At 38.7% G+C, this 14,540-nt stretch overlaps 1 protein-coding gene across 2 annotated transcripts in view; it reads left to right on the forward strand.

Annotated features, from left to right (window-relative positions):
* The window catches only part of F8 (coagulation factor VIII), a 148,733-nt gene that overhangs the window by 66,425 nt on the left and 67,768 nt on the right, over positions 1 to 14,540 (forward strand). For both annotated transcript variants that reach the window (XM_072818167.1, XM_072818168.1), the window contains exons 11-13: positions 910 to 1,124; positions 3,228 to 3,378; positions 10,082 to 10,291. In XM_072818167.1, coding sequence (XP_072674268.1) covers positions 910 to 1,124; positions 3,228 to 3,378; positions 10,082 to 10,291 — 576 coding nt within the window. The remainder of the gene's footprint in view (positions 1 to 909; positions 1,125 to 3,227; positions 3,379 to 10,081; positions 10,292 to 14,540) is intronic.

Consider the following 14,540-nt stretch of genomic DNA (forward strand, 5'->3'; position numbering starts at 1 on the left):
ATTTATCGGAAATGTTATTTGCAAATATCCTCTCCCATTCCATAGGTTGCCTTTCGGTTTTGTTGACTGTTTCCTTTGCTGTGCCGAAGTTTTTTATATTGATGAAGTCCCAATAGTTCATTTCTGCTTTTCTTTCCCTTGTCTCAGGAGACATATCTAATAAGAAGCTGCTATAGGTGACCTTAGAGGTTGCTGCCTGTGTTCTCCTCTAGGATTTTGATGGATTCCTATCTCACATTTAGGTCTTTAATCCATTTTGAATATGTCTGGTGTAAGAAAGTGGTCCAGATTCATTCTTCTGCATGTGGCTGTCCAGTTTTCCCAACACCATTGTTGAAGAGATTGTCTTTTTTTCCAGTGGATATTCCCTCCTGCTTTGTCAAAGATTAATTGACCATATAGTGGTGGGTTCATTTCTGGGTTTTCTATTCTGTTCCATTGATTTATGTCTGTTTTTGTGCTGCTACCATACTGTTTTGATCCCTGTAGATTTGTAATATAACTTGAATCCCTCAACTCGCTTTTATTATAAAACAATTGTGTGAACCTTAAACTTATACTAGGTGCAAACTTAGTTTCAATTTATTGACAAACTCCACATGTACACAGAAATTTGTAGGGCAGCTCAGGTGGCTCAGCGGTTTAGCGCCGCCTTCGGCCCAGGTCATGATCCCGGGGTCCCGGTATTGGGTCCCACGTCGGGCTCCCTGCATGGAGCCTGCTTCTCCTTCTGCCTGTGTCTCTACCTCTCTCTTTCTGTGTCTCTCATGAATAAATAATAAAATAAAATAAAATAAAATAAAATAAAATAAAATAAAATAAAATAAAAATTCGTAAAGCCCTTGAAATAACAACATGATTTACCAATATGTGGCTTGTTATACTCTAATCAAGATATTTTGTGGGTAGGTGTGAAACATTTGAAAGATATGCCAATTCTGCCGGGAGAGATATTCAAGTATAAATGGACAGTGACCGTAGAAGATGGACCAACTAAATCAGATCCTCGGTGCCTGACCCGATATTACTCAAGCTTCATTAATCTGGAGAGAGATCTAGCTTCAGGACTCATTGGCCCTCTTCTCATCTGCTACAAAGAATCTGTAGATCAAAGAGGAAACCAGGTGAGTTCTCTTTTCAAGTTCTCGGTTTGATGGACTAATTATGCATATGAACTTCCAGATATTTCCTATACTCTCAGAGTACATCCCCCTATAGCCTGCAGAAAATATAATAGCCTGCAGTATTGGCCAATAAAAGAAATGAGCTAGGTTTCTCACAGCTGTTATTGAATTTAGTTTAGTTTAATAAACTTGCCTGCTAGCTAGATAGGAGAGCATGGGCTCTAGAATATTTCTATAATACTCATTCCCAGTCTAAAATCTCACTTTCTGGGGGTGCCTGGCTGGCTCAGTTGAAAGAGCAATCTGACTTTTTATCCAAGGGTCATGAGTTTGAGCCCTTCATTGGGTGTAGAGATTACTTAGATAAATAAAAATTTTGTAAAATTTAAACTTCCACTTTCTGTAGGTGATCTTGCTCATTTTTACATGCTGAACTATCACTCATTTTAGATGACCCACAGATCTATATCAAAGTGTAGACTTCTCCCCTCGACATCTCATCATGGGTGACTCAGAGACACCTCAAAATTAACATACCTGCAGTATCTAGCATGTAGTAGAAGTTGAATAAATATTTGTTGAGCAAAATACAGGGAAAGATATAAAATATTTCAGAAATGCTTAGAATTTAGAGCACTTATACTGCTTTAAAAAAATAAAGTTAAATTCTCTGAATAAGGAAAGCCTAAAGTTGGGATGTCTGGGTGGCTCAGTCGGTTAAGCATCCAACTCTTGATTTTGGCTCAGGTCCTGATCTCAGAGTCGTGAGATCAAGCCCCACATCAGGGTCTGTACTCAGTGCATAGTCTGCTTAGGATTCTATCTCCCTCTCCCTCTATCACCCCCAACCCAATAAATAAATAAAACCCTTTCTTAAAAAAAGAAAGAAAAACTTAATGCTTCTCAAAAACTCATTGCTTAGATCAGAATAACTCATTGCCATATTGCTGAGGCTTGACTACATGTCAGTTTGGTTATTTATATTACATAGAATTTTTACTACTCTGAAAACATTTCCTTGGTTTAGAGAGGAAAACACGTGAATTTGAAAACATGTGGCATGGAAACCCAAAAAGACATAAATTTGAGCAAGTAGGGGATCCCTGGGTGGCGCAGCGGTTTGGCGCCTGCCTTTGGCCCAGGGCGCGATCCTGGAGACCCGGGATCGAGTCCCACGTCGGGCTCCCGGTGCATGGAGCCTGCTTCTCCCTCTGCCTGTGTCTCTGCCTCTCTCTCTCACTGTGTGCCTATCATAAATAAATCAAAAAAATTTAAAAAAAAATTTGAGCAAGTATCTGTCCTGACAAATGTTTCCTAATTATAGTTTTTCTCAGCTTTTTGGAAGAGGACTGAAATGTACCTCTATATTTTCCAATCTCTTCCCCTCAGCATTTTGGTTTCTGTAGTGCTAGGTTATGCCAAATGAAATTTATACATATTAATGAAGTTTATACATGAAGTTTTAACACATTCAATTAGTACGTGACTAATTCATAACTTCAGTTCATATACAAACTGCTCTTCTGAAAAGAACTTTAAACTTTTTAAAAAGAAAACTTAAGATATTAGTGTTAGTTGACATCTTATGGTCCATTTTAACTTTGTTATTTGATTTCTGTTTTCTATTTTTAATTTTTTATAGATTGATTGCTTTGTGGAAAGGTACTTGCCAGATGGAAGTTTAGGAAAGGCATTAATCTTGCTTGACTTGAGTAACTTATTTAAGAAAAACACTGAATAATCACTTGCATCTTTAGAGAATGAGAATCCACTAATCTGAACGTGGGCGAAATGAGGTACAGACTGTACTAGAACCTCAGCAGGCATATAGCCTTAGGTCCAGAAGAAACTAAGTTTAGTGGGTCTAGTCACCCTCTTGCCCTGAGGATACATTTGCTCTAAAGGTATTACCCACTGCTTGTAGCACCCACATACTCCGTGGCCCTGCTATGTACATAATAGTGAGCCTCGGGAGAAATTGGAATTGAACCAAAGGATTTAATACAGCTATCTCACATGTGTGCCATCACTTCCATGTAGACTACTAATTCTTAAGGGACAATACTAATAGCATTTCTTTTTTTCAATATGTATAATTAACAGATGATGTCAGACAAGAGAAATGTCATCCTGTTTTCTGTATTTGATGAGAATCGAAGCTGGTACCTCACAGAGAATATGCAGCGCTTCCTCCCCAATGCAGATGTAGTGCAGCCCCATGACCCAGAGTTCCAACTCTCTAACATCATGCACAGTAAGTAAAGCAGCACTCAAATTCAGTGGGTAATGGATAAAAGAAAATTGAAGCCACCAAAATGATGTCCAGAAAGTGGATTAATTTATATGGCATGCAAGAGTCATATTTTCTTAAAAATTGTGGGGCGCCTGGATGGCTCAGTCAGTAAAGTGCCTGCCTTCGGCTGAGATCATGGTCCCGGAGCCCTGGGATCGAGCCCTGCATCAGGCTCCCTGCTCAGAGAGGAACCTGCCTCTTTCTCTCTCCTCTCCCTCTACCTGCTGCTCCCCATGCTTGTGTGCACACATGCTCTGTCTCTCCGTCTCTCTTTCTGTCAAATAAATAAATAAAATATTTTTTTAAAAAATTGCTACGTGAGGATGCCTGGGTAGCTCAAGTCGGTTAAACATCCAACTCTTGGTTTCCGCTCAGGTCATGATCTCAGGGTCCTGGGATCAAGCCCTTGTCAGGCTCTGCACTCAGCAGGGAATCTGCTTGGGATTTTCTCTCCCTCTCCATCTGCCCATCTCCCCACACTCTCACACACTCTCTCTAAAATAAATAAATCTTTTAAAATATTGTTATATATGAACATATACAAATTTATATAAATGCATAAATATGATCATATAATGTATATATATTTTTTCTTATAGAAGGCATCAAATACTGAGAGAACTTTATTTTTAAAGGATAAATAAAAAAATAAAAAAAAATAAAGGTTAAATCAGACACAACTTTCACTTACCCAAATATGCATAATCCATCATTAATATAAAATGTACTCAGGGTGCCTGGCTGGCCCAGTTGGTAGAATGTGCAACTCTTGATCTCAGGGTTGTAAGTTTGAGCCCCTCATTGAATGTAGAGATTACTTAAAACTAAAATAAAAAAAATGTTAATGCACTTTTTTGGAAGAAACCTGGGTGGCTCAGTCAGTTAAACATCTGCCTTTGGCTCAGGTCATGATCTCAGGGTCTGGGGATTGAGCCCAGCATTGGCTCTACCATCAACAGGGAGTCTGCTTGTTTCTCTCTCTCTCTCTCTCTCTCTCTCTCTCTCTGTCTCCTTCTGCCCCCACTTTCTCTCAAATAAATAAAGTAAATCTTAAAAAAAATAAGACAGCAGTCATATAGGGTTTGGGCCCACCCTAACACCTCATTTTAATTAATTACTTATTTAAAAACCCTATGTCTAAGTACAGTCACATTCTGAGACACTAGAGGTTAGAACTTCAACATATGAACTTGGGCAGAAGCACAATTAAACCTATTACAGAATATATACACACAAATCAGAATGGTCAAAAATGTGATTAAAAAATTTCTTTCTCAGGGATGCTAGGGTGGCTTACTTGGTTAAGCATCCAACTCTTGGTTTTGGCTCAGGTCATGATCTCAGGGCCGTGAAATCAAGCCCCATGTTAGGCTCCCAGCTTAGTGCGGAGTCTATTTCAGTTTTTCCCTTTCATCTCTCTCTGCCCTCCCCCCCCACAAAAATAAATAAATCTTTCCCAAAAAATTCAATCTCACTACAGGAAACTGCAAAATAGAATACCCGTGCTCTAACACTTTATACCTATCAGACTGGCAGAATTATAAGACAGCTATTACCAGTGGGCTTTTAAGTATGAGGGTATTCTTATTTAATGCTACTGTATAACTAGTACAGTATTTTGAAACCAATGTGATTGAAACCATTAAAACTAAAAATAATGCCATTTGGACTTCTGGTTCTGGTTAAGATGAAATAAGCACATGTTACCCTGTCTATCCCACTGAATGACAACAAATCTGTAACAGAAGGCATGAAGCAGCTGAGAACTCTGAAAAGTAGTTGGCAGTGGGTAAATTGGGGAAGGAAACCAGAAGATTTAAAAGCATGCCTATTAAAGTGAAGACATGAAACCAAATATGACATGATTATCTGCATAGAAAACCTCAAGAACTCTACAAGAAAACTCCTAGAACTAGTAAGTGAGTTTAGCTTCATTGCAGAATGTGAGGTCAACATACCAAAGTCAGCCATATTTCTATATGCCAACAGCAAACTATTAGAAACATAAATGACAAAAATACCATTTACAATAGCTCAAATAGGCACAAATCTAAAATGTACAAAATCCATACACTGAAAATTGCCAGACATTGATGTAAGAAAATTTAAAAAACATACAATGTTGAAAGGCTTACAATATTCCCAGATTGGAAGACTCAGTAAAGATGTCAGCCCTCCCCAAATAGATCTAAGGATTTAATGGAATTCTTAGTAAAATCTAAGTAAGATTTCTTATTTGATAGAGAAAAGCATATCATAAGATTTATATGGAAAGGCAAAGAAACTAGAATAAGCCAAAACAAGTTTGAAAAAGAAAAATTAAAAAAATAAAAAAAGAAAAATTAAGTTGGAAGACTCATATTACCTGATTTCCAGACTTACTATAAAGCTGCAGCAATCAAGATAGCATTGTATTGACAAAAATCAGTGACATAGAATAGTGTAGAAATACACCCACATATACATGGCCTGTTGATCTTTGGCAAAGACAAAAACAATGCAATGGAGAAAGGGTAGTCTTTTCAACGAATAGTTCTAGAACAATTGGTCAACCATATACAAAAATATGAACCTTGACATAAACCTCACAGTTAAACAAAGATTAACTCAAAATGGATCATAGATCTAAATGTATAATGTAGAACCAAGACCTAGAGTTAGAAGACGACTTCTGATAAATGACATTAAAATCAACATCCAGGGGCGCCAGGGTGGCACAGTGGGTTCAGTGTCTGCCTTCGGCTCAGGTCATGATCCCAGGGTCCTGAAATGGAGCCCCACATCATGCTCTCTGTTTGGGGTGGGGGAACCTGCTTCTCCCTCTCCGTCTGCTGCTCCCCCTGCTTGTGCTCTCTCACTCTCTGTCAAATAAATAAAATCTTTTTTAAAAATCCGTAGAAGGGAAATATTGATAAATTGAATTTCATCAAAATAAAAAACTTGGCTCTACAAAAGATACTGTTAAAGAGAATGAAAAGACAAGCTACAGATCAATGGAAAGTATTTGCAAATCACATATCAGAATGGTCATGGTCAGCAATAAAAAAACCAAACAAACAAACAAAAAAAAAGAAACTTAAAAATGGGCAAAAGATTTGAAGAGACATCACCAAAGAAGATATATGGAATGTAAATAAGTACCTGAAAGAATACTCAACATCATCAGATATTAAGGAAATGCATATTAAAACCTGAGTGCGGGCAGCCTGGGTGGCTCAGCGGTTTAGCGCCACCTTCAGCCCGGGGTGTGATCCCGGAATCCCAGGATCGAGTCCCGGGTCGGGCTCCCTGCATGGAGCCTGCTTCTCCCTCTGCCTGGGTCTCTGCCTCTCTCTCTCTCTCTCTCTCTCTCTCTCTCTCTCTCTCTCTGTCTCTCATGAATAAATAAATAAAATCTTTAAAAATAAAAAAATAAAACCTGAGTGAGGGGGCGCCTGGGTGGCTCAGCATTTAAGTGTCTGACTCTTAATCTCCGCTGTGTCTCGATTTCAGGGTCATGAGTTCATGCCCTATATTGGGCTCCATGCTTGGCATGGAGACTACTTAAAAAAGCCTCGGTGAGAGGCTAATTTAATAGCTGAAATAAAACATACAATATTAAATATGCTAGCAAGAGTGCAGAGCAACAGGAGCCTTCGCACTGCTGGTGGGAATGTGAAGTAGTATAGTCACTCTGGGAGACAGTCTGGCAGTTTCTTATGAAGTCAAACATCCGGGCACCCGGTGGCTCAGTGGGTTAAGCATCTGCCTTCGGCTCGGGTCATGATCCCAGAGTCTTGCGGTTGAGCCCCGCATCGAGCTGCTCCCTGCTCTGAGGGGAGCCTGCTTCTCCCTCTCCCTCTGCCTGCCACTCCCCCTGCTTGTGCTCAAGCTCTCTCTCTCTCTCTCTCTCTCTCTCTCTCTATCAAATAAATAAACAAAATCTTTGCAAAAATAAAATGAAACATGTACTTAGCCTATAATCCAGCAGTACACCTCCTGGGTATTTTCCCTAGAAAAATGAAAACTTAGGTTCACACAAAAACCTGCCCATGAATATTTCTAGAAGTTCTATACATAATTGCTAAAACTTGGAGAACTTGAGCCTTGGGTCAGGGGTGCCCCAGAAGCACTCCCCCTGTGGGCATGCAGCCCACCCTTAGAGCAGGGCCAGGAAAGAGAGCCATTTCCAACTAGAAGTTTGTGCCCTTTGACCAACATCTACCCATTTCCCGCATCCCCCACCCCGGCCACCACCCATTCTACTCTGGTTGTATGAGTTCAGCCTTTTTCGATTCCACTTACGGTATTTGGCTTTCTCTGATTTATTTCACTGATGGTCACATTTCCCTGATGGTTAATGCAGAGCACCTTTTCACGTACCCGTTGACTAATTGCATGTCTTTGGAAAAAATTCTATTCAGTTCCTCTGCCCATTTTATAAATCAGATTTGTTTGATATGGAATTATATGAGTTCTCTATATATCTTGGATATTAACCCCTTATCAGATAAATGATTAGCAAATTTTTCTCCTATTCCTTGGGCTGCTTTTTCATGGTGTTTATTGTTTTTTTTTTAGTTGTGAGAAGCTTTTTAGTTTGATATAACTCTACTTATTAGTTTTTCTTTTGTTGCTTTTGCTTTTCATGTAATATCCAAAAAATCACTGCCAAAACCAATGTCAAAGAGCTTTTTCCCTATGTTTTCTAGGGACTTTACAGTTTCAGGTCTTTTGTTTAAGTCTTTAATCCATTTCAAGTTAATTTCTGTGTGGGGTGTAATGTAAGGGTTCAATTTCATTCCTTTCCATGTGGTTATCCAGTTTTCCCAACACCATTTATTGAAGATACTACCGTTTCCTCATTGAGTATTCTTAACATTTTTTTGAAGATTTTATTTAGGATTTTATTTTATTTTTTTTATTCAATTTTATTTATTTTATTTAGGGATCATGACCTGAGCCAAAGGCAGAGCTTAACTGACTGAGCCACCCAGGTGCCCACCTCATTGAGTATTCTTGACTACATTGTCAAATATTAGTTAAGGATCTACTTCCGGGCTCTTGATTCTGCTTCATTAGTCTATAGGTCTATTTTTATGCCAGTACTGTATTGCTTTAATTACTACAGCTTTGTAACATAGCTTGAAATCATGAAATGTGATGCCTCCAACTTTGTTCTTTTTCAAGATTGCTTTGGCTATTCAGGGTCTTTGTGGTTCCCTATCAATAGAAATATTTCCCATCAGCATTTACCAATAGCTCATTCTGTTTTGCTACCTGTTTGAAATGCTGCCTTTATGGTGTATTAAATTCCCATTTATATCTGTGTCTCTTTCTGGACTCTATATTCTGACTGATATATTCATCTAAACCTGCATATTATCACACCTTTAATTACAATAGATTTATAATATCTTTTAATGCTTTTTAAGGCAAGAAATTTTGACTCTCGATTAGTTGTACTAAGCTAGAGTCTGAGCATTGCTTAGTTGATTTCTGGACCACCACCGTGCAGAATAGACAAATGTTTATTGAATTGGTGGATGGATAGATGTATAGAAGAGGCTGTCAGAAACAATTCCCTTTATAAAGTCCGTGTTACTTTTGTTTAGCTTTTTATTTAGAAATAACTTCAAACTTAACAGAAATTCTACTAAAATAGTATAGAGAGGGGATCCCTGGGTGGCGCAGCGGTTTAGCACCTGCCTTTGGCCCAGGGCGCGATCCTGGAGACCCAGGATCGAATCCCACGTCGGGCTCCCGGTGCATGGAGCCTGCTTCTCCCTCTGCCTGTGTCTCTGCCTCTCTCTCTCTCTCTCTCTCTCTCTCTCTCTCTGTGACTATCATAAATAAATAAAAATTAAAAAAAAACTCATAAAAAATAAAAATAAAAAAATAAAATAGTATAGAGAACTCCCATATACCCTTTCCCCAGATTCATTAATTTTTAATATTTTTCTATATTTGCTTTATCATTCTCTTTTTTCTCTATAGAGTTACTTTTATTTTTTTAATAATAAATTTATTTTTTATTGGTGTTCAATTTGCCAACATACAGAATAACACCCAGTGCTCATCCCATCAAGTGCCCCCCTCAGTGCCCGTCACCCATTCACCCCCACCCCCCACCCTCTTCCCCTTCCACCCCCCCCCCCCAGTTCGTTTCCCAGAGTTAGGAGTCTTTATGTTCTGTCTCCCTTTCTGATATTTCCCACACATTTCTTCTCCCTTCCCTTCTATTCCCTTTCACTATTATTTATATTCCCCAAATGAAAGTTGTCTTTTTATCTGTTAATACTTCATTGCGTGTTTCCTATGAATACAGATATTCTCTTACGTAACCAAATGGAGTTATAAAATTCAGAAAGTTTAACATTGATATAATACATTTATCTAATTGGCAGCCAGTATTCCATTTGTATAAATCAATACCATGCTACTAAAGAGTAGCATTTCCTCCCTCTTCATGAAGGGTCAAGTTCTATGATTCTTCTTGGTTTGGGATTGGGACCTAGCTGATCAAGTATTAACAACCTATTTTTTTGTAAAGTATAATGCAATATCTCTTCTTGGGAATAAGGTAATGGGCATAACATATAATTATTTATGATCATATCTTAACAACCTCAAATAATAAATCTGGATACAGCTAAAACATCTTGTTCTCCTTTTTTTTTTTCAGGCATCAATGGCTATGTTTTTGACAACTTGCAGCTGTCAGTTTGTTTGCATGAGGTGGCGTACTGGTACATTCTAAGTGTTGGAGCACAAACTGACTTCCTGTCTGTCTTCTTCTCTGGATATACCTTCAAACACAAAATGGTCTATGAAGACACACTTACCCTCTTCCCATTCTCAGGAGAAACTGTCTTCATGTCAATGGAAAACCCAGGTTAGTTCTTTATATTATTCTTTATTTTAAGATTTTATGTATTTATTTGAGAGAGAACAGGAGAGAGTGGCAGAGGGTGACAGGGAGGGAGTCCTCGGCACACTCTGCGCTGAGTAAGGAGCACACCATTGGGTTCAATCTCATGATCCTGATATCAGGGCCTGAGCTGAAAATAAGAGTTGAGCACCCAACCAGCTGAGACACCCAGGTAACATAGTTATTTATATTTATAATCTTCTCTCACTAACAGCTGTGATCACTTCAGTAGCCATGTATATGCTCATGTGTGGGCAAATACTAAATGGTTCAAGTGGTCTTAGTTATTGCAAGGCATTTTAATGATGGCAGCATATCAAATATTTAAAGTCTTTCCTTTAAAAAGTGCCTTTACTTACCATTGGTCAAAATTGTAAGTGTGTTTATTAAACTATAGTGGTGAATAAACATGTATAGATGCAATTAACATGTGGAGCTAAATATGATTCTGGGCACTTTGTGAACTTTGGTACTGTTTAATAAGTACCACCTAGAAGCCTTTGCAAGCACATTGTCACCTCTCAGGCCACTGGGAAACCTTCAGGTTGGATGTGGCTGGCAAACTCTGAGGACAGAGCCCTTGTTTATCTTACTCATCAGTGTATCCCTAAAGTTTATAGTTCCTGTGTATACTAGCTTCTTATTATTTTTTAAATTAATGAATCTAATATGTACAAAAGATAATGAGACAGTATGTGTAACATGATTGTAATTGTCTAAACCAAAGAGAGAAAGTGCCTGTATGTGTATGTTTGTGTGTATAAGCAGAAAAAAGAATATTTTAAATATCAGTATTTTGAGAGGCTTTTAAGTTATTTTGGTGACCACTTAAATTCTAAAGACAAATTAAAACTCTGCTTTACGTGACTTGAGGGAAAAAATTTTAATATAATTTCACTAATGACAAAGCTGAAGCTAAAGCCGCTAGAGAAGATTTCCTGTGTCCAACATGGTAAAGTCTGATGCCTTTTGTTCATTTTATTGATGTAAAATTCACCATTTTAACCATTTATAAGTGTACAGTTCGCTTGCTTCCAGTACATTCACAGTGTTGTGCAACTATTACTATTGTGTAATTGCAAAATATTTCTATCACCCCACAGAGACCCTTTACCAGTAAGCACTCAGGTACCCATTTCCCCCAACACCTCCACTCGTCTACTTTCTGTGTCTATGCATTTGCTGCTTCTGAATATTTCATGACTTCATGATTCATCCATTTTGTGGCAGGTCTCAGTCCATCATTTTTCACTTCACACTCTGCTTTAACCACACATCACCACAAAAAAAGAAATGATAATTATATAAAGTGATACAAGTGCTAGCTAATGCTATGGTGCTGATCATCTTGTAATATATTAAGGTATCAAATCAACACGTTGTACACCTAAAACGTAAACAATCATCTCTGTCAATTATATCTTTTTAAAAGATTTTTTATTTATTTGAGAGAGAGAGAGAGAGCACACAAGGGGAGGGAAGGGGCAGAGGGAGAAGGAGAAACAGACTCCTCACTGAGCAGGGAGCCTGACATGGAACTTGAGCCCAGGACCCCAAGATCATAACCCTAGTCGAAGGCAGATGCTTAACAGACTGAGCCACCCAGGTGCCCCAGGTCAATTATATCTTAATAAAAAAGGAAACTAGTCAGGACATTTATCACCTGTTTTGATCAATAAAGTTTTATTAGATAACATACACACAAAGGAATAGACATTTTTTGTTTATTGACCCCGTATTTTGCAACCTTGCTATAAGTTCAGTAGTAAGATCTAGCAATTATTTTAGATTCCTATAAGATTTTCTATGTAGGCAATTAAACTGTAAATTTTGACCATTTCAGTTTTTCTTTTCCAATCCCTATACCTATACCTGTTTTTGTGCCTTACTTTTGAATAAAACTATTAATAGCAGAGGGGAAAAAACACACCACACATCACAGGTTTCAGTGAATCATATTCTTTTTTTTTTTTTTTTAGTGAATCATATTCTTATTATCACCGGGTTTGAAATATTTTCTAATTTCCATTGTAATTTCTTCTTTTACCCACAGATATTTAAAAGTCTTTTATTAAATTTCTACACATATAGGTATTTTCTAATTATCCCTCTGTTGCTGATTTCTCATTTTTACTTCACTGTGGTCACATAACCTATTCAATATGGTTTTATTGGTTTAAAATTTGTTGAGCGTTGCTGTATGCCCAGCATATGATTTACTTTAGCTCATGACCCAATTGCCCTTCAAATGAATATGCTTTCTGAAGTTGTGGTGGACTGTTACATATTTGTCATGTATGTCGAGTTTTGCTCTATTATGTTGTTAAAGTCCTCGTAGGTTTACTTATATTTTGTCTGCTTCTTACAGTTACTGAGAGAACTGTATCAAAACCTTTAACTATGATTGTTCAGTTTCTGTTCTCTTTAATAACTGTGTCAAAATAAGTGAGGCAACATAAAATCACGGCATTAATTATTGATGATTGTTATATACTCTTATGAAATTAGCCATTTTATCATGAAATATCCTTTTATTATGAAATATCCTACTTTGTCTGAAGTAGTACTTCTTGCCCCTAACACCTGCTTTGTCTCAGATGTATTGCCTTAACAATATTAATTTTGGTTAATGTTTGTGCAATATATATTTTTCCATTCTTACACTTTACACCTGTGTCCTTATATTGATAGTATATCCCTTCAACATTTTTTGTAGTGCAAGTCTGCTAATTCCATCCCTCCTCACTCTAGAGCAACTTGATGCTACCGGGGAATCCCCTCTGAGGGATTTCTTCTCATGAGGAAAGGAAACGAGAGGACTCTAGCACCTCTAATCACCACCTAAAGACCTCCACAGTCTTCACAGATACTGAAGCCAGCTTGAAGAGCTGCTCAGAGTTTAAGCTGCATCTTCTCCCCAGGGACATGCTGCTAGCCCTGCTCCCTGGGACCTGGGCCTGCCTCCATGGCACCTGCCATCCTCAAGGGCTTCAGTCGCTACTGTTGCCCGGCTCCTCAGGGCCTGAGGCACCACCACAGTACCCCGTCATCCCTGGGGCCCATCCTGCTGTTGTAGCCTGCCGCCAGTACTCACCACCCACCAGGGCCTAGGCAATGTGGCATGCCCCAGAGACCAGGGGGTAATCTATGCATACCTGAGTTTTGCACAATGACACCATCACAGCATATGTGCCTATGCCCCAAGACCCAGGAAGCATGGTAGTTTCGTGCACGCCTGAGCCTAGGACCCTGACTGCACTGCCACTCTGAGTGTCTACACCTTGAAAACTAACACGACCACTACTGCATGCACCCCTCTGCCCCAGAAACCAGCACCATCACCAAGACTCAGCACCAAGAAAGATCCCCCAGCTAGAACATTCCCCTGTGGGTGAAAAGGAGAACAAGAGGACCCCAGCAGCCTCCATCACCTAAGAATCCAACAACTCTCACCACCACTGCTACTAGACACAGCACTGGCCACTAAGGACCCCCTTCCATTCTTCACTAACATTGACCACAGCTGACAGAGCTGCATAGAAATTATGCTACTGTGCCCTCCCTGTCACTGGAGCTGCTGAACCCCACCCAGACAGCACGCTTAGAGCCACCCACAGGTGAAAGTCATTCCAAGTCCATCCATAAAGACTAGAATAGGTGATTGCTTCCTCAAATGTGCAGACATCAGTGCAGGGCCACAAGAAACACACACACACACACACACACAGAGAGACACACACACACATACAAGAAAACCTGACACCACCAGGGGAACACAGTAACTTTCCAATAACTGACCCTAAAGAAATGGAAGTCTACAGATTGCCTGTAAAGGAGCTCAAACTTATTATTTTAAGGAAGCTCAGCAAGATACAAGAGAACACAAACAGATAATTCAACAAAATTGGGAAAATAATACATTATTAACAAATAAGTTCAAAAAAGAAAAATCATTCAAAAAATTCTGGAGCTAAAGAATACAATGAATGAAATGGGGGGCGGAATGCATCAGACTTAAACAGAGGAAAGAATCTGTGAATTCAATTACAAGTCTTTTGAAATTACCCAGTCTGAGAAAAAAAGAACAAAGAAAGCAGAACTCAAGGGATACCATTGAATTTTTCCCAAAAAGACATACAAATGGCCAGTAGGTATATGATAAGGTCTTCGGCATCATTAATCATCAGGAAAATGTAAATCAAAACCACAATGA

Source organism: Canis lupus, chromosome X, assembly GCF_048164855.1.
Source record: "Canis lupus baileyi chromosome X, mCanLup2.hap1, whole genome shotgun sequence".
Classification (NCBI taxonomy): Eukaryota; Metazoa; Chordata; class Mammalia; order Carnivora; family Canidae; genus Canis; species Canis lupus.